At 39.1% G+C, this 25,126-nt stretch overlaps 1 protein-coding gene across 1 annotated transcript in view; it reads right to left on the reverse strand.

Annotated features, from left to right (window-relative positions):
* The window catches only part of NCKAP5 (NCK associated protein 5), a 640,837-nt gene that overhangs the window by 202,808 nt on the left and 412,903 nt on the right, over positions 1 to 25,126 (reverse strand). Inside the window, exon 6 of the mRNA XM_044438433.1 lies at positions 14,535 to 14,625. Within this exon, the coding sequence (XP_044294368.1) occupies positions 14,535 to 14,625 (91 nt within the window). The remainder of the gene's footprint in view (positions 1 to 14,534; positions 14,626 to 25,126) is intronic.

Here is a 25,126-nt window from a genome sequence, read left to right on the forward strand (position 1 = left end):
CTGGCAAATAGAGGGGGAAGAAATGGAGGTAGTGACAGATTTTATTTTCCTGGACTCCAAGATCACCGCAGACAGGGACTGCAGCCAAGAAATTAAAAGACGCTTGCTCCTGGGGAGGAAAGCTATGGCAAATCTAGACAGCATACTAAAAAGCAGGGACATCACCCTGCCAACAAAAGTGCCTATAGTCAAGGCTATGGTTTTCCCAGTTGCAATGTATGGCTGTGAAAGCTGGACCATAAGGAAGGCTGAGCGCAAAAGGATTGAGGCCTTTGAATTGTGGTGCTGGAGGAGACTCCTGTGAGTCCCTTGGACAGCAAGGCGATCAAACCGGTCAGTGCTAGAGGAGATCAACCCTGACTGCTCTTTAGAAGGCCAGATACTGAAGATGAAACTCAAATACTTTGGCCACCTAATGAGAAGGAAGGACTCCCTGGAGAAGAACCTAATGCTTGGAACAATAGATGGCAAAAGAAGAAGGGGACGGCAGAGGATGAGGCGGCTAGATGGAGTCACTGAGGCAGTTGGCATGAGCTTGGGTGGACTCCAGGAGATGGTGGAGGACAGGAGGGCCTGGAGGAGTGTTGTCCATTTGGTCGCGATGGGTTGGACATGACTTCATGACTAACAACAACAACAACAACAACAAATGGTTTAAAAGAACAAATATTATATGTGACCTTACTATCAAATTATCCTGAATTCAGAGGAATTTTTCACAGGGATAAATACTTATTCCAGTCCTATTACATGCACACACACGCGCGCGCACACACACGCGCGCGCGCGCGCTTGTACTAACTGGCTTCTGCAAACCCATTTTAGTTCATAGCAGTAGGGCCCATGGACTTCACCATGCCATAGAAAGAGGTGTATGATGCTACTTTTCATTTCCTGGCTCAGTAGACTGCAGACAAATCATATTGATGCATGGAAAGCTCCAATCCATATTATAATATTGTATCCCAGGCTTTAGATTTGACTTATGGCACACTTTCTAAAAGGGCTGCCCTCCACTGAATTATTCTGATTATTAGCAATCAAACGAGAGACACTTTTGTCATCTTAGGCACAGTCAGCTTCTTAGATATCACACTAATCAGCATGATGTACTTGACATGCCACTAAATCATGGGCATCTTTAAAAAATTTTCTTCTAAATCTTTGCAGGATAGTTAGATGTATCTCAGCCATGACTTTGGTGCATAATAACTTACACTGTTCTAGAACTTCATACCATTCTTATATGTCAGACTGATGACCTTCCAGGTATCTGTGAAATTGTGGCATAATATAAATCAAACCTACCTCCCAGGGTTGATATTAGTATAGAATGGAGTTATGTAAGCTGGCTCACAATAGAAAAAAGTGGGATAAAAATGCAATGTGATAATAATAGCAATCATCATAATCATCATCATAATTACAAGCTACACATTACTACTTAGGGACTGAAGTGTGACCAACTCAGAATCAGACTGAAATTTCTCAAAAGTTGGGTTGAGTGGAACACAGTTACGCCCAAAACATTCTTTCTCCTTCCTATAGCAAATAAATTGTTCTATTTTTTAATTAATTTTATGTGCCAGCTGGATTATATACTATTTCTTTAATGCAAAACTTTCCAATCTTCCAATACTGAAGAAAGGAAGAATAATGTAAGGAAGAAAGAAGTTACTTCCATTAAGAGATACAACCCTTATTTAAGATAAGGTTACCTTACTGTAATGAAGTATATAGTTCTATGAGCTTCCAAACTGTGTGGCTTTCAAGCATCTATTGATGTTGCTATGATATATGTAATATCCATCAATTATATTATGAACAAAATTGAGGAAAGAGCTAAGAACTTTTGAAGGGAACTAAACTGTGAGTGGGAGGTTTTTTATATATATTATAACTTCAACTATTGAGCACCTGTAAGGGGCAACGTATTCCTCACAGGAAACTATGCAATCTATGTTCTGCACTTCTATTTTCTACTCTGCACAGATTCACACATTTTAAAAGCTTGCCCTTCTTTATTAACTTATAACACTTCATTATTCAGTACCAGATGGCTATAATTTGTATACTCACTTTTCTATCATGGTGAAGACTCAAGTAGTTGATAGTCAAGTTGAAAATATTTTCTGGGTGGAAGGAATTGGAACTGAATGAAGAAATTTGATTTTGAAGGCCAATTTAAAACACCACTGCCAGCTTGTATCCAAATTGCAGTAATCATCAAGAAAGTGGTTTCTCTGTTCTCAGGGCTGCTGCTAATTTTAAGACTGGTCACTACTTTGTCTAAGTCCCATAGTCATAGCCCTGTTAGCTGTTCAGCATTCCCACCCTTCCAGTGCAGCCTTGGTCACAGAATCACAGAGAACATAAGCAGCTGCCTTAAATAGAGTCAGTTCATTTGTTCATGGACTCTCTCCAGGGTTCCAGAGAAGAGATCCTTCTCTTTTCTCTACCTACTTTACCAGTCCATGCCAAGGATTGATTTCAGAGCTTTTTCCATGAAAAGCATACACTCTGCCATTGAGCCATTGCTCTTTTCCATTGTTTCCATGCCTCCTGGACTCCTGAAAGTGGCCTTCCAGCAGTGATTGTGACAGAGGCCCAAATACTGACCTTTCATAGCTGACAGGCCCTGGGCTCCCTCCTTCTTCTCTTCTAACTACACAGCATTCTTTTCCATAAAAGTGCTTTGTTTCCAGTGGACAACCATCACAATAATAGCCAACAAATTAATATCCAACATAGGAAGAGTCTCTGAGCATGCACAGAATGGTTTACTGAACCCAAACTAGAAACTATTTCCAAGAACCTCCTTTCCAACAATCCTGGGCTTCACGCCTCCTAGTTCTATGCAGCTCTTCGAAATGGTTAGCCTTTCTCTCCCAACAGGGTGTCATGGGGTCAGGGACCTAACCAGGCTCCTCCTGCTCCTCTCCCATGTCCCCTCCTTGCACTTCCAAACACTGACAATTCCCAAAGTCTGCCTGAACACCAGAAGATGCTGACCCTCAGATAACTTCTCCGTCCTCCACAATCTCTACATCCAGAGACATCATTTCCCAGTACTTATTCGAGGAGTCAGTGCCACCCTCATCCTGGAAAGTGCTCCAAGAACAATTGTCTCCTTCATTCCCAACAGTAACACAATTAGTTCTCAATCGGTATCAGCTGCCAGAAAATAGTCAAGCACAGGTTTGCTCATGGAGGCGACTGGTCTATGACATTGCAAAGTGGTTCAAGAATGGATCTGTCACAGGCAAAACTAGTGGTGGGCTGGGCATTTACCTTGAAAAGGCTAGAAACAGGAGAAGATGTGAGTGCAAACACATAATAGAGGAGCAAATAGGCCTGGAGATTCCAGAAGGATGTGTCAAAGCAGATAAAGAATAGGATAAACAAGGTGGTGAAAATGGCAATGGGAGAACTGTATAAAGGGAAGGGAAGGGAGGGGGGGGGAAGGGGAAGGAGATGATGCAAAAGTAACAGACTGCTGGGAACTAGAAGGAGTGAACAAAATGCAAGACCTCCCCCCACAAAAATAGATAAGAATGGTCAAATGAAGAGAATCTGACAGAATTATTAGTACTGAATAACATGCTTATACAGACAGTGGTAATAAGCTTCAACACTTCCCCACTAGGAAGCCTTTTGAAATTCTGGCTGCTTTGGAGAAAGGGGGTAAGGAAATGCTATGGGGAAAATTCTGTGGTAAATCTGAAACTGTAGCAAATTACAAATAGTTGCTTTGTAGCAAGCAAAACTAGTAGAAAGTCAAGCAGAGTTTCTTTATGAGATAGGTATCTATGCAGCTTTCCCTTATATTTTGCTTTATAAATCACTGGGTGAAAACATTATTTATTTGGAGTATATATGAGGAATATGGGAAGTAGGCTGCCAACATCTTTTGGGCAACACACAATTTCATTTTGAGGGGATTTTCATGCTGACTTAAAGAAAGAAAAAACCCATGCTCCACACAACTGGATCCAGCAGTTAATGCTAATTCTTACATTCTGCTTTGTTATGTGTTATCAGTTTTGCTTCCTAGGTCTTGTGGTTCTTAAGCAATGTTTACATTAGTCTGTTATAGAGGGATTCATAATATTCAGGTTCAGGCAGTCTTCAAATTTTCCCAGTGAATTTTAGCATAGACCTTTAATCACCTTTCTTTCCTGTTCTATCTCAAGGACACCTGAAGTGCAAAAAGGCAGTTTCTGTATTGAACTACAGGCTATTCATTGAAATCTCTGGTGAATTCAGGCTTGCATTTAGTTCACTTCTTTGTGAACTGTATTATGATGAAGTTTCTCTGTTTTCTAGCAGGATTTAAAACAAGTATTTTTCTTTACTAATGGAAAACCTTTCAGCCTACAAGAGCTATCATGGCACTTTATGCACCAGTTAACTAGGAAGAAAATCTAACCTTTATTGTGTAAAATTGTACTTATCTGATTTCAGTCTTGCATGTGGATTTGAGCTTTTATTGTTATTATGAATATTCCCTTTGCATTCTGATGGAAATATGGCAGAGCTGAATATGGTTTTGCTTTAGACAGCCTACCAATGGATGCAAAAATATTTTTTGTATAGTTAACTGTTTTTGCTCAATATAAGGTAGCCAAATTTTGAAACGAAAGAAAAAGATTCAAATAAATCTGGGGATCTTAGAAGAACAGCCTAAATTGTTCACAATTTAACTTTACATCTATCAGGCAAGAACATATAAAATTCCTCTTTTTCATCTCTGCATTTGACTTATAAAGTGTACACAGAGTGAGCAATAAAATCTCTTAAACATCTGTGATGGATACGAGAACAAAGTATTTTCTTTATGTCTCTAATATGAACCTACAACCAGTGGCATATCAATCTAAATCAACTTCACATTAGTCTTCTCTCAAAACATTTAAATATTGCATGATATCATTCTTATTGAACAGCTCTGTAGAGCTACATTAATAAATTTTCTGCCAATGCTTTTATTGCTTCTTCCATCTATCTGAAACATTTATTTCTGTTGAAAAATGGTCAGTCATAAGCAGTATTTTCAGTGAAAAGAAGCTGCAAAACCAAGTGAAATATTGAGAGAGGTTCAATACGTCATGTTAATTAAATGCGTTAAGTAGAGAAATGATCCAATTAGTGTTGATAGTGAAAAACAGACTCTTTTTAGATCACTTGTCCAAAGGTAGTCTATAATGACAGTTTACATGACCAAAGGCCAACATGAACTGTTCATTTCCTGGTACTGGAAAGAGAAAGAGAGAAAGAATTATCCACATCTGAGAAACTGCCATTGCCATATTTAAAGCCTTTTTAGTTAATAAAGAACTATTAGTGAAACATGAAAAACATGTTGACATTCTCAGTGAAGATGCAGGTATGATAGCATCCTGTGTGAAGCCATGAAAAGCAGCAGGGATAAATTTATGATCCATCTACCATTGAGCAGTCTTGAAAAGGAAACTGCCATCCAATGGAATTAAAGCATTATTAATCCATAGAATAACTCTGGAATTCCAGAAACAGGTCCCAGATATCCCACTGATGTCCTTTCCCGAAACACCTGTCTGGTTAACTGTAAAGTCTCATCTTCTAGAAGCTCCTTGCTCCTTCCTAGTCCATGCAACACTTGCCCAGGCATATTCCATGCTTCTCTTTTGCTTCTGTTTCTTACCTGGCAGCGCTGGTATCAGGACACTCTTTCATTTTTACCAGCTCCCCATCCATAGAGACACTGAATACTATAAAATGATTGACACAGCTGTTGCATGGCTTCTATTGAGCTAGCTTCCCCAGTTTTTAGTCCTTTAACCCAAAACACAACTTAAATCTATTCTCATGCCATTTCCATAGCTAAACATTTCTTCACTCAAGCAGGCTTCCACCTGCCCAACACTCCCTAATCCAGTTTGCCTCTCCCAGAATCCCCAGTCCTTTGGGATTTTTAAACCATCATGAGATTTTTAATGAATGACAGTATAGAGGAAAAACCCTTTGAATGAATGAATGAATGAATGAATGAATGAATGAATGAATGAATGAAATGAATGGTATAATCAGAGAAATATACTTCCTTCTGTCTCCATCAACTATCTTGAAAGCAAGTCTAATTACTAAACTGACAATTAAGCATATACCCAAGATGGGGAAAATGCATACCTCAATGTTGTCTCTACCCCCCAAAATTTACTAAGAACTCCCAACCCCCCCCCCAGAAAGTTACCATCTGGAATTGTTACAGAGAGTCAAAATGGTCAATTAGGTTGCAAATAAGCAGGTTTTTTTCTTTTTTAATTCTCCATCCAAGCTGCAGAAAGCACTTGTTTTTCATTAATTTAAATTTTACCTTTCTCCTGCAGAAGAGATCATGGTGATAAAATGCCCCCGAACCTCCTAAACCATTCCCACCCACATATTTCATAGCTCAAAGTTACATCAGTGAGTGTCAGCATACCAAAGGAAACCTGATACCATGTTACATCTGATACCCATTTAATCTGAAACTCTGTCTCCTAGTACCCAGGCGGAGCACTTATATTGTCTCAATTGTTATGCTTCTGTTTCACACAAAATAGAGCTAGAAATACTAGGAAAACAAAAGAGGGGAGAGAGGAAATGTATTTCTGTGAATGACATTTTAACATGCATGCAGGGAATGATTTAATGATTTTACCAGGATTCTATTTTATTTTTTATAGTCACAATGCTTATAGAAAATGGCCCAATGTTTTTGCTGCAGTTTGTGGCTTTCAATGAGTTTTTATGGTATGGCAACCTGGCGTGCAAATAAGCTCACCAATGGTTGTCCTCTCTTCTCAGCCATCCTCCAGCAGTTATGCACAGGGACATGGTAGCTGAAACCACCTTGCTTCCTCTCCACTTCAATTTTAAGCCCCTTTGTATTTGTCCTGGCTCCCTTCTTCCTTCTTTTCCAGAGATCTCTTTGCACAAAGTGCAGTTGCAGAACTCTGAATTGTCAAAATTGAAAGGCTGCCTGGTAAGTCCCTGCTGTCAAAGTGCACCAAGGCCCAACCATGGGCATTTACAAAGAGAACCTGCAAACAAGTTATTTTGTTAGTTTGCATTCACTTGACAGCTGTCAAGGAAAACAAAGCTGTGAGGCATCTCTGCTTTAGAAGGCGCATTTCTCCAATTGCAAGAGATCCTTAAGATTTTTAGTATTCTCTCCACAGTTTCTAGTTCCTCCACTTTTGTCTCACTTTCTTTAATTTCCAGATACTTGAGAAAGTGAATATCACAAGGACGTCTTTTGATAGCCATCAAAATAAAGGCCTGTTTAAAAATTGTCTGGCAATTGTCCACATTTGTTTTTTTGTTTTTTTGTTTTTGGCAGAGACATAGGCACCCATTCATTTCTGTATATTTCAACACCACAAACAAACCACACTGGAAACTAGTTAGACTCAGGCAATTGTATTTATTATTTATTAGGATTTATCCTGCCCTGTTAGCTATAATGCTCCCTTATGATATGACAATATATTGTGGCTGGTTACCTATGATGGTTTCCCCAAGAAATGTGAATGCTTTCTGTGTGTTTGTGCATGTAACAGCACTCAGGGATTCCAGGACTGGAATCAGTGTTTGCTTAGGCTAACTGGTACATGCCTGTTCCTACTTGTGCCTTTTCAGCATTTAGTTGTTGATACAGTCCTCAACTATGTGGAATTTGAATGAGGTCTGCACAGGCACTTTTGTCTGTTTGCTAGCCTAGGGAGGGCAAGGTAGCAGTTTCCTGCTAAGGGTGATACCCAGCCTACAACTGAGAGGCTTCATATGCTTCAGGCAGACAGGGAATTATTCCAGGTGCAGCTGGGCATGGGGTGGAGAGATGAGATGTTCATTCTGACACAGTTCACACACAATAAGCAACCTACAGTTTATTGATCATAGGTTGTTCAGGAACATGTAGAAGCTTCTGCTGAACTAAACAACCCAGTTTTGAATGGAAGACCAGCCATAATTATCCTGCGGTGTAAGGAGCACTGTAGCATTTCATGCTGAAAATCTAATTCCATTTTGATTAAATCTTCTCTATATATCAAGGTTCGACTTCACGTTGTTCTGATTCACAGTGACTAATGACGTAAAACCCAAGGTATCTTTAGGCCAGGTCACCATGCCTTGTTGCACAAGCTGGATGCCAAGATGCAACCTGTTAGGCAGTGAACTTTTTCAGAAGCTACAACACTGGGATAGGAAGGATGAGAAAGGGCATATGTCTCCAAGATGCTTTTCTGTCTCATGCAAAACAGAAACATCACATCTCCCACAGCAGAGTAAATAAGAGCTATTTCCATATGACTGCAAATCTATGATCTATTGGGCAGGACATACATAGTCTCTGTCAGATAAGAGGTAATGTGATAGACACAAGCAATGAAGAATAACAGCTATGTCTCACTCTGCCTCATCTTCATGTCCAAAGTCACTCTTGCACACACTTCCAGATGACCACTCCATGTTTCGCAGCATGCCAGAAAATGGGCAGCACAGATGGCACTATTAACTGACCTGCTAGGAATGCCTCAAAGTGAAATCCAGGCAGCTAGCATAAACTACCACTTCCAGAACAGGACTAGTCCGTGGGCTCCCTTCCAGGAGCTCTTGTGACTCACCCCTTTTAATTCCCACTAGAGTAGCAGCAGCAGTAGCAGCACCTTATAGAGCTCACTGATTACCTTATCCATTGCTGCTCAGATCAGTTCAGGTGCTCACCTTTCCTTTCAAGGGCCTATGTGAGCCTTTTCGCAGCTCCTGCTTCCCTTTGGCATCATCAGATCATGTGTCAACTGTCTTCTCTATACAGCCAACTCAACTAATCCACTAGGAGTACTATAATTTTAAATAGCAATACCTGAACAATGGACCTTCTATACAACTATTCTGGTTTTTTGTCCTCACATGCATTTTTCTTCTATATTTATGAACACAAGGAAAAAAACTATTATTTTATCTTCCATCCACCATTCAAAGTCATTAGTCCCAAGGCTTAAAACTAACTATAAATATGCGTCAGAGCAATGCCAAATGAACAGCTTTTGTTTCCTTGTGTTTTCTCTTTGAATGTGCATATTTGTCTAATTCAAAAAATGAAAGAAAGCTCATTTACTCTTCTAAGCTCTCATTTTCACTTGAAGCTGTTTCATTTTTAATCAGAAAATTTTGCATACCATATCAAACCTCTGTGAAAAGAGCCACTTTTCAAGTTTATAATGGAACATCAAAGACTCTGTACTGAATATATCTCCACAGACACTAAAGAAAGTACCCTTTTTTCAATTCTGAGAGGTGTGAAATAGTATTGTCTTCATTTTACAGATAGGGACATGTGTTACAATGAGAGAAATTGTATGGTTTGCCATAGTTCATAGGGGAGTTATATGCTGGAACATTGAATTGTTTCTGCCAAAAAGAGTTTCCAAATGAAATTGAATGCTATAGATAGGGAATCAGAAGCAACAGGTGATCTTGGAGGCTAAGATTCAGTTGCTACTTCTTCTTTAGCTTTGGCTTTCAAGGAATGCACTTCTGCAAAATTCATCAGAAAGGTTTGTTCTCTTTTCCCATCCCTTCTCTTGGAGAGAATACTACAGATTTAATTGATAGATTGGATTGGACCAAGGTATGCCATTTTCACACTCTCTCTAGTGCCTGATAAAGTTGTAGTTTAGTTTCTTCTTCTGCCCATCTGGAAAACTGTTTCGTGCACACAATCATGTTTGCTTTCCTTGCCAAATGCTATGCTTCTCCTGGAATTCAGGAGTAGCTGGGGGTGGGGTGAGGGGATATCACACAACCTTTGCAGTCCCAGTCTTTAGCCTGATAATATATTCTTCTAAACAGCTTGCCGTCAAAAAGTCCCTGCTATGTCACAGCAACTTCAGACTGGTTGCCTTGCAAATTAATTGACTGGTTATGAGAAGGAAGACAGGATGTGAAATCACCTTTTATTTGCCTCAATTCCCTATATGTCCATACCACTACAGCCTTTCTCCTTTCTCCAGCCACACATGCAACTAGCCAGGAAAAAAGAAAGAGAGAGGAGAGAGAGCAAGAGATCAACCTCATTTATTGTACCTTGCAAGTTAATTAAGACAAGAAGTAAACAGCAACAAGATAACTAGATTGTGCAGGAGAGCTGTTGGAGATAAGGAAAAAAAATCTGGAGCGGACTTGTTTTTGGAAGTTTCCTAGATGCCTCTGCAGCTTGCAAGGGAGGTGACCACAAAGCTAAATTTTCAGTTGCGGCAGATTTAGCCCAGGGGGAACCATTACAATTCTAACTGCATTACTAGGTCTTCTCTGCAGTTCTGTGGAAAGACTGGCTGCCAGTTGGTGGCACACTTGGTGCATGTGTTCAGGGACACTTCTACAGCATTCTCGCTGGCTAACAGAAATCATTTTTTGGCAACTAAGACTGGACATACTTCATGGACCTCCAATAATGTGTTCTGAGATAGTTAGATAGTCCAAGCGTGAATTCCAGCTTTTCCCAGCAGAGGGCAATAGCTAACAGTGAACATCTGCAAACAGGACTCACTGCTCATCAATCAATCTTTATTATGCCATCACAGACCCGACAAGAGCTCATAAAAACATTTCAAAACCAATTAAATACAATTAAATAAACACATAGGCATATAAGTATTAATAAAACAGAGGCAAGGGTCATCTTGCACATTCTTTGTGCCGATAAAGGAAACTTGGCCGCTAATTCTGTGTTGAACTTGTAAGTATCAGCTAAGAAATGTTTCAAGTAACAGTTGAAAGTCCTACCCAGGAAATCACTCATTAAGTAAAAACTGTATACAAAAAGGACATGCCACAGAGTTTCAATTTCTATGTTATTACAGGGGCACAGTCAATTTTCTTATGGTGCACCATAGTAATACCCATTTAGACCTGCAAATAGAAGGCAATTTGATCTGGCTCTTGAAAAGATTTGCTGATATCTTATAATCTTAACCAAAGAACGATACACTCCGTCCATCTTCTTCCACCAAGTGCGCAGCTTCGGGAGAAATGCACATGGAGCAGGGAAGGAGGAAAGGGACATCCACATAACCAGCCAGATCGGCCAAATCAACCCTTGTGATCAATGGGGTGACAAATGTCGTAGCCAGACTGCCCTCGCATACAGCTCTAACTTCTACAGGTAATAAATTATCCAATAACTTTGGTATTGCTACTTGATATAATTATGGAATGCTTTAAGGCGATTTTAGCTTAGTACATATTTTCTTCTTTTATTTTATTATACTTCATTTTTCATTTTTTAACTTTTGTATGTTATATGCTAAGGCCTATGCAATCTTTATGCAAATAAAGATTGACTTGACTGGCTGATATTTTGGGCTGTTCAGATTTTCCAAATACCTAGCACTTGGGAGAAATTCAAAATTTAAACCAAAATGCAGAGGTAAGAAGGTCTTGCAGGCACATGATATGGAATATTGAAAATCAATATTCCTAAGCCACTTTCCCAGAATAGATTTAGCTGCCATAAACTCTTGGGCATGGAAAAAATCCACAGGTAGTCTTAATAAATGCAATTTAATGGGAAAGGTTTTAAAATAGAAACTAATATGGATACCTTTTTGTAAAAGGTAAACGTAAATGTCCTACAGTGCTGTTAGCATATAACATTTTAATCTAGTACCTCCAAACATGTAGCCAGGCAGTACATTTCAGTGATGAAGCACCTGTCTCAAGTCATATGACTGCTGCAGGAACACATCCTGGCATCCCAAGGATAAATCTTAGCAATTTTGTAAGAACACTTTCAATATTTTGCTGAGATCCTAGCATCCAAATTAAGATTAGGAGTTGGGGCAAGACCTTAGACTTAAAGAACTTTGTGTCCATAGGCATAAATTGCCCTCCCCTGCTTGTAAAGAAAAAGTGATTAAATGGCATTGATAGTATTCTGAGCTGCCTATGTGTAGGTCAGAAAAGATTACGATGAAATCCACTACTGAGATATTAAGAACCTGACTTGGTCAATCCACTGACCATTGATTATCTACCTTTTTAATGTTACATGCTGATGAAAGATCATTATTTGGTTGACTGCTGCTGCTATTGTTCCACAAACAGCCAGTTCCACTGATTATATTTTACAAGTGGATCCACTGCATGTACAACGCAAATGCAGTACTTCTGTGGGCAAACCCCAAAATGAATGGAACCACTTGTTTTTGGAACAAGGCATATTGGCTGAGCTTTCTTAAGCAGGCTCCATGGACTTGCCCCATTCAAAAAATTAATTTGAATTCTTTTTGAGTTGTCCTCAATTCCTTTTGCATTGCCCCAGAAGTGCTGAATCTCTGTTGTGCAAAAGGTGAGCCCCACTTACACAAGGGAATCGATAGGGCTGGCCTCTTGCATGGTCACCACTGGGCACTGCTCACTGTCTCTTAACATATTAGCATGGACAAAGGGTGCTACTGGAAAGTTGGCAGTAGGCTGTACCTGTGGAAGGTCCTTGCACCTGTGATTTGCTCTCTACATATGGCAGGCACATTTATGCCATGCCTTTAGGAACCCAGTGCCAGTGGTATCAGCCATTATTCTAGTGCTCCTCAATAGAAGTATAGTAAGCCTTTTTCTCCTAACTCTGCTGAAAATAACGGCTCACACTTCACTCCATCTTTGACGACCACTTAGCAAAAATGCCTAAACGGATTCATACAAAATCCTGGCAAGTGCTCAGCATTTGTCATCCAAGTTGTTGACTAGCAAAGATAATGCTTGATGAACTACACAAAGGGCCCCCCATACAGATACAAATCCATTCTATTTAATCTCACCATTTATGTTTATATTCATGCAACTTCAATGTTGGCTACAGTGCTATACAAAATGAATCCATGAGTAACTGAACATAACATTATTTGCATGCTTGACACAGGATTTGATTTGTATGACAGAAGACTAGTATGCCTACTTTACAAAATACCTTATGAAGGTGCTACAGCGACAATTCTTCAGAGTATCTCCCTTTTAAAGAAGAAATCTTGACAAAGTCTAACAGAATTTAATGATAAAGGATACATGTGTTTGTGGGTATCTGATTACTATTCCACTGACATGACTGCAGAACATTCAAAGTTCATTAGCAGCAATATTTATTCTGGAGTCAGGGATATTGATATTGTAATAAGAACTCAGTTTTATGTATCCCTGAACAATAATTAGGTTTGAGGAGGAAAAAACAAATACCTATCCAGTGGTCAATAGATCAAAAGTGTTTATTGCAAAGAAGTACCTTTTATGACTATTCAAATATTAATTTGAACAGACTGCACGCAGTAAAACTAACTTACCATGGTGTGAGGTAATCCAGGATAGCTTCACCAACTCTTGTTGAAAGCCTTATTCAAAATCATCACTCTTCTGTTTCTTACTTCCTTTCTCTAATGTTTAATCAATTTGATGATTTGGTTTTAGCTACCCTAACCTTATATAGGGACACATTCAACTGTAAAACTAATGTCCCTCATGCCATTAACTAAAAAAACTTATGCTTCTTCTAAAAAGCAGCACTGTCCCTTAACCAAAGAAATCTTAGGGTTTAGGGGGGCCTTTAAGACGAGAGATGAATATATAACATCACAGATCTTTTTAGAAAAGGCATTGCTTCCCGTATGCAACACAGATCCTGAGACCAACAGTTGTTCTGGATATTCACATAAAACCCTGGTTAGTCACTTATTTATATATTGTCATCAAAGGTTTTTAATAAATTAGCATAGCCAATTAATCAACTCTAACTTGCAGTGGTACTAAACAATAATGATCAAGCACACACTCATCAACCATTTTTCTCCCAATCTAAACTCCTAAGACTCAAAGTCTTGAAGTGAGTTTTTAAATTTAAAGAAAGAGTTTGGTGATTATGAGATACACCTCCCTCACATGCTCATGCACATGCAAACACTGGCACAACTGCCCACATGCATGCTCTATCCACTTCCACTTCTGTGCAACACACAGGAAGATATCCACATGCATGTCAGTCTCATCACGCTCAGTCTCGAATATTCATCATGCGTATAAATGCTTGCACACATGGAAGGGCAGCAATGGAAGGAATAATGATTCAGAGTTCTCTTCTGCCTTCTCCCACCCCAATCCCTACTTTGATTTTCCACTCTCTTCTTGCAGTGGCCATGTCCGACTGTTCTCTTTTGCCCTTTGCTCTTCCTGTATCACTGTGTTCTTCTTTCCTTGACACTCAGACTTAAAAAAAAAGATCTATAGCTCTGAGACAGATCCTTTCCGAAGTCCTCAGGGTCGACACCCTCAACACTTCTTCCTGCTGGTTTTCTTGTTTCTATGGCTAGAAACTCACCTCTCTTGCACTATGCAGCTAAAACTTATCAGGAATGTTCTCTGTTTCAAATACATTTCTGATAAGCATCTGAAGACAGACCTTTACAACAGCTCCCAAATCAACTATGTCACCTTGATGAATTGTATTATCCAATCATCAATAGTACCTGATATGCCTTTATTATGGTAACAGGTTCCTCTTGGTTTGGTTCTGATGATTCTCTACTTTGCAGTAGATTCCTTACTGTCTCTTCCATTCTGGAAACAGATAAGAAGAAGAAACAACCACTCAATTATTAAAGACCAAAATTATTTATGAATTTATTGTACAAAGATAATTTAAGTTTTGTTCCCAGTCACACTGCTGAATAGACTTGCATCATATCTATGCATGGACAGACAAACAGACAGACAGACGGCAGGGGGAGTAATTTCAAATACAAGAAAAGGAAAAATGCCATATATAAAGACAGTTATTTTTGATACTTTTAATTTAGATGTCTCTAGACTTAGAAAACAGAAGTCCATCAAAATTGAAAATTCAAAAAAATTAAAATATACAGTTAGGCACCACATTTATTAGGACGACCAAAATGCCACAGAAGGCAATGAATACAACTACATACTATAAGAGGCAGAAGATGGAGGAAAGGTGAGCAGAAAAATTCTAAAATGAGCCAAGTTCTGGTGATCACATGACCTCCATTTAAAACAATAACAAAAAACCAAAACAAAAACACTTTTCTGTTAATGTATTCATGGACCAGTATAGCTATGCTTGGCTTTGTTTTGTTTTGATTAAAATTAAAATGTTTTATTTGGATATTGTATTTGAAACTCTGTAACATTCTTGTATGTACCCAAGGAAAGTTATGGCTACAGAGTATCCCTTCTTAGTTCAGCCAGTCTTATAACTCAAGTTAAGAAACACCAATTTATAAAGAAAACAATATATTAAATCATTGTTAAATTGTGTGTGTGTGTGTGTGTGTGTGTGTGTCTCGGGCAATTTCAGGTGGATTTTTGTGGCAAAGTATAATGCTATGTTCATTTTTGCTCAGTTCTCATGAAACTTACAATGAGTTATGGTCTCATTCCAAGTCCAAAAAGTTAAAACCATAAAATAAAATAATGAATTATTACTTTTATATATTGCCCATCATTCTGATGGTCAAGGCGCAGAATTTTTATCCTCACAAGACCTAGCCTGTGAATTAATAGGTTCAGAAACTCTGCCTGCATCAGCACTGGTATACATTAGTGTAAAGAGATAAACTCAGAACTGCCCATTGAGACTCTGTCCAATGATCCACTTGGACTATAAATACAGTTCTCTAAGGACACATTTAATGCACAATCCTATGCACATGTAGACAGCAAATGTCCTGCCGTTCTCCGTACGCCCCAGCCAGCATATATGGCTGGGCATACAATGGCAGCCTTAAAAGCTTTTCATGGGATGGGAACACAAGAACTGTCTTACTTGTTCAGCCTATGGGCCATCTGGTAGAACTCTGTGTGTTTTAGGTGCACAGAAGCAGGGCAGAAGCAGTAACATTTCTCATGCTAATTGCAGTGTGTGGTGTTCTCTGGGGCTAGCTACTCTATCAAATTCTTGCTTTGACAACAACATTCCAGTTTATTTAGCACTGCATGTTAAGAACTTAATCATGGAAGAGTCATCACAAAAAAGCCATTTTAGTCAGATGTCCAGTGATAGTTCTAGTATGATTAGTGTTTACATGAAGATACACTTGCTTCACGTCTACCAGAAATCATCCAGTGCTGTTGTTCCATCTGTTCATCAAATAGGAACAAAAATAAACTAGTATAATCTTCAGTTCAGCCATTAGTATATAGTTTCCCATTACCAGATTTGAACCATCTGTGTTTATATCTCATCCTTAAGAAGCATGCTTCCTTATTCCAAAACTTTTTCTTCCTTAGCTTACCTTCTAGAATGGAAATATCAGCTAGTATACATGAGCATAAGAATGTCACGTGCTTGCATTTAAATGTACTCACCGATCCTTCAAAAAACTTTGGAAAAGATTGAGATGTGAATTAAAACAGGAAGCAGTCCTCAATGGAAGCAGCTCCCTTGCCACACACACACATTATCTCCCTGTCCAGCTTATAGCTGCACTGTCCTGCAGAGGTACAACCTGGTATATCCATATGGGAAGCAACATCCAAATAAGGGGCAAGTTTCCATGCTAGTGATCTTCACCACCACTAAACCTCATGTCTTGTATTTCACCTTGACAGCTAGAGTTGAATGTGGAAGCTGAAGGATGTGGAAGTGAAGTGAAGGGAATGAAGAGGGGAGTGAATGAGGGTGGAGCACCACCTGGAAATGGCATCAGCGGCACCCCCTGTCCTGTCTCCTACTTTGCATGAACCTTTTCCTCCTCTATGAGTAGGGAGTTCACAGAACTGCATCTTTGAGTGGTGTAGGCCATTGACTGGCTTCTAACTGGCCTCTCAGAAGAACGATGCTTTTTTTCAGCCAAAACTAGTGGTGAGTTCAATAAATAAATAAATCCACCCATCCATCCAGCTAGAAACCTATTTTCCTTAATGTAATTGTAGATGTTGATTTGTTGCCTCAGACTAGGCTATACTTTGTTCAATGTACAGGTCAGATCCATCTTATAGAAAAGAAGCCATTTCTATGGGCAAACCAAACAAAGTGTTATAAACCAATCCAGACAGCGGAATGAGTGGTTATAATGGAAAACTAAACCTAGCCTTTGTTACTGCTATTTTTAGTACAGAAATTTGTAATGGCTGCTGGTTCTTCTATGAAGCTGATTCAGCAATGCAGAAGCAGTGCTTTACATGCTGTAAGGTACAAAACTCATTTAGGCACTTATACATAACAAATAGAATATAATCTTAGTTTTCTGTCAATTTAATTTGTTCCCTTTCTTTCCCCATTAGAAACAGAGGGCTGTTCACTGCCAAGGAACAGCAATTGGATATTATTACATGGACTCCCTTTAAGAGGAAGATGGTAGCTTCTATCTACTTTAATAGGCCACATGTTTGGCAGCAGCATGGGAAATGGTGCTGTACCACATCAGACATATGCAGTCTGCTTGTGTGATTCATAGATGCCCTCAAGTGCCACAGCCAGATGTTTCTCACATCACTGCTTGCTGCTATGTGCCATCAAGTCATCTCTGACTTATGACAACTCTATGAATAAATGCCCTCCAAAGTGTTTTGTCCCTTACAGCCATGCTCAGCTCTTGTAAATTCAAGGCTATGGCTTTCCTTATGGAATCACTCCATCTCGTATTTGGTCTTCCCTTTTTCTGCTTTGGACTTTCCCTAGCATGATTGTCTTTTTCAGTAGGTCTTGTTTTCTCATTATGTGCCTCAAGTACAACAGCTACAGTTTCATCACAATTGCTTCAAGTTATGGCTTGATTTCTCTAGGACCCACTTAAAACAATTTGAAGATGTCAGGGACTGAATCTGTAATGCAGTGCATACTTTCTGTTACTGTCACCTTGTCATGAACCTTTTGACTGCCTCCTGGCTATCTCTGAGGTAGGGAACAACTGACTTGTCTTGGGCTTTTGTCTACACTGTCCCCAAAGTTGTAGAAATTCAGCTATTCTTGTTATGAATAGGCATGTCCCAAACTACCAGAGTAGCAGTATGGATTAAAGCCGTAACATTATGAAAGGAAATGTAGCAAAGCAGGGAAAACATAAAACTAACCCAAGGAGGTTATAGAATTGGTACAGAAAACACAGGAAGGGTTATGAAGTATACAAAGAAGATTAAGAAAAGTAACTCAGAGAACATAAAGCAGAACACCCCTTTGAAATTTTGGTCATCTTCATAATCTTGTATTATTTGGGAGACACATTCCATACAATTCACTGACTTTTTATTTTCTTTTACTCATTTATTACATGTTTCTCTATCTGTTCAAGAGGGAAACATATCACAGGTACAGGTGCAAGAAATTTATACAGAAAGTATTCACATGGTTAGACCGAACAATGTCAGAGGAAAAAGAAAGACATATCCAATACTGCCACAGGGACCCTGTTCTCTCTCTCATGCCTACAGGACTCACTGTGATGATAAACGCAAAAATATGAGGCAAAAACACTTATTTCCAGACTCAACATGTCAGTGAAGCTCTCTTCTGCAATTGCTGTTGATCTCCCCTTTTCGGGAAATGTGTTTTCTGACTCATTTCCAATTGCACTAGGAACTGCCAGCTTCCTGTCAAGCTAGTGGTGGGCTGCATCCTGCTCACTGCTCTCTTACACATATCATTGCAGTATGGGCAGGAGGATTGTCTTACTCCTCCTTGAAATTAGGAAGGTTTGCCATGCTCAACAGACTGCAGGACCTGCTCCCTTAAAAGCATCAGAGTCTAAAGCATATTTACTTCCTTTTTAGTCTCATACAGAAAGGTTTTAAAGGGTTTTAGAATTAAGGGATAAATTCTCCTTTACTGACATTCAGACAATTTCAAGTCAACAGGAGTGGTACATATAGCTGATTACAGATTTGACCTCAATTAATCTCCATGACATCCCAGTGAATATTAGTACACCAGAGAACCTCTTTAATTCACAAATGATATGGGAGCCCATTGTGAGTTACTGAATTTTGCAAATTAGTAATGTGAACAAACACAATAAGAGAGGCAAGGACTATTCATCATAAATTGTGCTTCCCTCATTTATTTGATAAATGTAATTTAGCTGTAGCTAATTGCTATTACATTTTGTATATTAGTAAACAGAGTGCAGAATAGTTCAAAGAAACAGCAACAACATGAGGCCAAGCTGACTCCAGTGTCACTTGTTAAGTGTTCCAGATAAGCAGTCAGTGAGATACTTTAAACTTATGGCATCTTGTGAATCTTGTTATTATACATCAGCTAAGTTTAAAAGGCACAAATTAAGAAACTTGCCAACACCAGAGCCATTAAGAAGAAAAAAGGCCCTCTCCTCAGAAAGGAGCCATACCGTTCCTTAGCCCACTGTGGCAAAGTAACTGACCTAACGAGTGGAGTGGCAAAGACCTGTGCTCTTGCCACATGTGACCACCTGTGTGCTGTGCTCTTGCATTTTCCATCACAACTGCTTCTCACTGGCCTGCGGGAATTTAATTGTAACACACAGCGGAGGGAAGATAATGAGGGACCAAGTGCAAGCATTCCTGAAGCTTTATTTAACTCTGGACATAGAGAATAAAAGATGCATTATACTTCTGGCAAATATTTCCAAAAGAATTAGTACACTGTTCAGTAAATTTTCAGGGAATTCCTGTTGGGGATAAGAGTGGCAGTTGTTCTTGGCAGGCACCCATGGGTCATGCCAATCTGGATTTTGAGGAAGAGCAGGAAGGGGAGGAGATGAGGAGAGCATGGAAACATGGGTTTCGATACTTTGATATGATAGAAGGAGTTGCTCCTTTGCAGGAAGAAATCATTATATTGATGCATTTTGCATTGGGATATTAACTTTTTCCTTTTTCTTTTTTCCCTCCCATCTGTTGAAATTTTATAACAGTAATCAATACAAAAATGGAGGTAAGATGTGAAAATATTGAGGGATACCATTCAGAAGTCTCAAACGTTTTGTCGAATGTTATTTTAATGCTATGCACACAGGACAAAAGAAGCATTTACAGTTAAGTCACTGAGTTTTGTAAGGACAGGAATGGGAAGCCCAGCCTTGGACATACTGACTCTGAGATGGCAATTAAACCTTGTTGGTACTGAGGCCACAGCCATAGAGCCACTTGCCAAAAGTGGCCATTGCCACTGAGAGCTGCCAGTGGTGCAACTGTCAGATGTGTCCCCGCTCCTCCTGCATTCTGCTCTAAAGATCAGAGCAGGGCCACTAAAGTGATCCCCCAACCCAGTCTTTTCAAAAGACTAAAAACAGTCTTTTCAAATATTCCTAGTTTGATAGAATGAAATGGTTTGAATCAGAGGCTGAAATGAAAGCTGTCCTCAGGTTTTTCCCCTGCTTCCTTTCCAACTCCTAGCGTATCCCACAAAACAACCCCTAAGGGTCAATGACCTCTGGAACAGTGTGATTTGGTATGCAATGTTCAGCTGGTGAAGGAAAAAATTGATAGAACAATCAATTTGTTTGTTGGAGAACATCTTGAAAACTATTCAATGTGCTTTCCAATGATCCAGGAGATCTTTGACACCAGAACGGAGATGAAAAAGGTGCTTTAGATAATTTACAAGTAAAAAGTTCAATCACGTTAGTTAATATCCTGCATTTCTTCTGAAGAATGACACTCAAGGCATCTAACAATAAGAAGTAAATTAAAACAATATGTTAATTAAAAGATATAATAAAAAATAAAATTGCAATACTATTGAAACATAGCTAAGAATTAAGCATCAACAATCCATTAAAAATACTCTCCAGCAGCACAGAAGCTGATATGGCAAAGGCCTGCCTAAATAAAAACTTATTTGCCTGCTGGCTGAAGGCTGGCAGAGAAGAAGTCAAATTAGTCTTCTTTGGCAGGAAGTTCCAGAGCTTGGGAAAGGCCACCAAGAAGGCCTTCTTCTGTCCAACCAAAGACACCTCTGATGGTGTCAGAGGAAAGGGTATTACCCCAAGATCTTCGTATTAGGACATGTGTGTATGGAAGAAGGTAGCCTATTCCCAAGCATACAGCGATCTAAAGGTCCTAATTGCATTCTGAGTTGTGCCTGCAATGCTGTGATACATTTAACTGACCCAAGACTGAACTAGCTCAAGTTTGCAAACACCTTTTAAAGGCAGCTCCAACACCAAGTATGTAGTCCAAATAAAATATAACTAAGAAACGTGTGACTGTATTCAGATCAGACCTTTCTAGAAATGTTTGCAGTTGGTCTCAGCTATACAAAACATACTCCTGAATGTAGAGAATGGGCATCCAGCTTCATGGCAGAGTTGATGAATACATCTGAACAACAAGCCTTCAGGGGAAGAGTACCCCATATAGCTAGCATATTCAGTCTGTTTTCCCTAATCTACCTTTTGATGAACCAAGAACACCTCTATCGTGTCTGGATCAAATTTGAATTTATCCATTCCCATCCAATCTACAGCATACAAATCTAGAACAGCTTCCTTAAATTTGATGCAAAGGGATCACCAAACCATAAGCTAACTTCTCTTGTTTTTTTCATCTCCTGGTTACACAGCAGAGGGGTCAAGACAGATGCTGAGGGACACTGCAAGCCAATGTTGTCAGCACCAAAAGAAGATCCCTTGGCTCCATCTTCTGAAAGAAACCCACTAAGAAGGGCATTATCTCCATATAATGATGCATCTCCAGACAGATAACCCAAAAGGATACAATAGCTGACAATACTGAACGCAACCAGAGAGCCAGTGTGGAGCAGTGGTTAAGAGCATGGGACTGGGACTCAGGCGATATGGGTTCTAGTCCCCACTCGGCCATGGAGCCAACTGGGTGACTTTGGGCCAGTCACAGGCTCTCAGCCCAACCTACCTCACAGGGTTGTTGTTGGGATAAGATGGAGGAGGAGATGTAAACTGCCTTGAGCCCTCTGTAGGAAAAAGGCAGGAAATAAATTGAAAAATAAATAAACCAAAAGAGTCTGTAGAACAAAGCAGATCTCCACACAGGTAATCACTAAAGTAGTCTGTTCTATAGCTGGGCCTGGAGCCAAACTGAAATGAATCTGGATAATCTGCCTATTGTAGAGAGAGAGAAGCTGAAGCTGCATTTTCTTTATAGCACTTGGGTCCAGACATATTCTGAAGTGATCTCTAGTTCTCAAAACATTTCTTTGTAATTATATAAGCACTCCATTTCATTCCCAGGTCAGCTTTTCATAGTTCTGAGATTAGTCCCAGCTTGTGCATTAAAATATACTCCTGGAATTCCAGCAGAGTTGCTTAGTTTTTATATTTCCAATTCTGATTACAGTCACCAAGCACTTGTGATCTTTTTCTAGAGTATGTTGATAATCTGGTAACTGAATGCCATTCAATTTACAGTACTTTGTCAGTTTATAAAGATATTGCATTACCTTGTAACCTTGTTTCCATTTTAAAATTTACTGTTTGATTATCATTTATGAGATGTTCTCAGAACAGTCATCTTACTGAGCTTAAGATGCCAATTAAGAATCCATGTCAATTTTCACATTTCTGACAGTATAAAGGGTTTCACTTTGAGATTATCTCTCACTCTATCAGACATTTTAGCAAAATAAGTAAATTTGCCACATCTGCTGCAACCTTTTCAAGATACTGAACAGGGATTCATAACACACTTATAGCAGGTCTTATTTAAAAAGTCATCTGAAAGGCAACTGGACAAAAGAACCTTAAAAAGGCTAATGAAAAGCATTCTCAATGAGAAATTACTAAAAACTGTAGATGTGAATATGTAGAAAAGGGTGATTTTATTAAGAGATAACTGAAAGAACAACTGTGACAAAGCCCTATATTCCAATGCAGCTAATCAGTAACTGCCACAGAACAGGAGTGGACAGCCTCTGGTCCACTCATTCCTAAATTCAGGGAGGGAGGGAAAAAGATGAATATGTAATGGCTATAGAGCACACAAAGGTCAAAATCAAAATTGCTATACCACTCACATACAAATGAAACATATCAGACTGTGGGGCAAAATAAAAATCCTGCCAGTCTCCGCTTCTTCCTAACGACAACTGTTCAGGACGCCAAGAGGCTCTTTGACAAGACTATACTCTTGCCACTGAAGTCCACCTATGCTCTGAGCCCAAGAGTGTATACAAGCAGGCAATATGGAACTACCTAAGCTTATTGATTTTTTGTTAATCCATACATGTAATTACTGGCTCTCCTAAATCAACTCATTTTTATACTAGGCCATATGGAAGCATTATTTTAAAACAGAATTTCTCACAAAATCCTCTTTTCACAAAGCTGCATGATATAACATGCTTATGTCCTTAGGAGTTTCACAATCTATGTTTGTGTTTCTGACATTTGGGCAAGAAAATCCAATGTTCTGTTCTGTCTGTTCTCTGTGTGTGTGTGTGTGTGTGTGTGTGTGTGTGTGTTTTGTAGTAGAAGTGCTCAGAACTCTCCAAGGAGCTGGGCAGTTTTGTCAAGAAATTTAGCTTCACTGATTGCAGCATATCAGAGATTGTTTTTTGGAAACTGTTATCAAGTAAGAGCCCACCAATTGGGTAAGCCATGCTTCTTTCCTGATCAGTAGCAAAGTTCATAATGAATTTTGAGTAATGCATTTAAATATGATTAAAGAGATGATCTGGTTAAATTTCTATTAACAATAGCAGCATTTTAAATAAGCAGTAAATAATGTAAATGCAGCAGTAAACAAGAATATCACATAGCACCAGTGCTATTTGAAGAATTATGGGGTACCAAGGTCAGAATTCAATCTGAAGGGTTTGGGATGGTCAGTCTATCATTCACCACAATGTTTGCTTAAAGGCTTATCAACTAATGGTAAATAAATAATAATCAATACATTCTCTGTTAAGGAAGGCATAAATGTAATAGAATGGATTGATACTGGTTTGAAAACCTGGTACAATCCCATTATGAAGAGGAGCATAACATTTGAAATTAAGACATTTGAAATTGTCACTGCTTATGTCTCGGCTCTTTAAAATTTTCAATAACAATGTAATAGAGCAGTGATGGTGAACCTTTTAGAGACTGAGTGCCCAAATTGCAACCCAAAATCCACTTATTTATTGCAAAGTGCCGACACTGCAATAAAACCTGAAAACTGAGGTTTAGTTTAGAAAAAACAATTCAAAGCCAGTCCAAGCAATATCCTTGGCAGTACACTGACTGGCCATGCGAAAGCTCGGACGAGTCGTAGTTAATGAATAGTGGCTTGTGATGTCATCACCTGATGCCACTACTCCTTTCCGAGCATGTGCATGGCCCCTCTGTGCGCTGTTATCTGATGCTCGGCTGCTGGGGCAACGCTGGGGCAACTTGGCTTGCGTGGCAACAGAGAGGGCTCTGCGTGCCCACTTCGGGACGTGTGCCATAGGTTCGCCACCTCTGTGATAGAGTCTTTTACTACGTACTGAATTCACAGACAGGTAGGTTATGCTAAACATGGTCAGACACAAATTATTGTAAATATGTTCTGACTTTGGGTTTATCAACTTCCGTTTATCTGAAAATCCTGAGTGTGTACCTTTCAGCTGATCAGTTTATGCAGAGCAGGTTAAAATACTGGAATTTAGATAAAAGCTCTTCTGTTGCACAATTAAGATGACAGATAGCAACCAAGGAAATCTAAGAACTATTATTTTGTATCTTGTGACATTTCAACCTTACATTTTATTGGAAAAGTATGAACTTAACAATAAAGGTAAAAAAGAAAGAAAAAAGATCCACTGTGCCCCATTTTGATCACAATAAAAGAGAACATGATGTTTCAACTGTCCCAGTTAAGGCAGCAGTGCACTGTGGAAGCCTGTTCTTAATGTGCCTTCACTTCATACAAAATACCAGTCAGTCTTACTGGGTCTAGATGTCACTCAACACAGAAAGTATATCCTATAATTTATTTTATTTATTTATTTAAAACATTTCTATGCCGCCCCATTCGCCGAAGCCTCGGGGCAGCTCACAACATAAATTAAAATATAATACATTCAAAATATAAAACAAATTAACAATATAAAATAAGTTGCCCTGGCCAGATAAAATAAGCAAATAATATTAACAATTAAAATGACGTTTAAATAAAAAGGTCT

This window comes from Varanus komodoensis, unplaced genomic scaffold (genome assembly GCF_004798865.1).
Source record: "Varanus komodoensis strain SLA01 unplaced genomic scaffold, ASM479886v1 scaffold32, whole genome shotgun sequence".
NCBI lineage: Eukaryota > Metazoa > Chordata > Lepidosauria > Squamata > Varanidae > Varanus > Varanus komodoensis.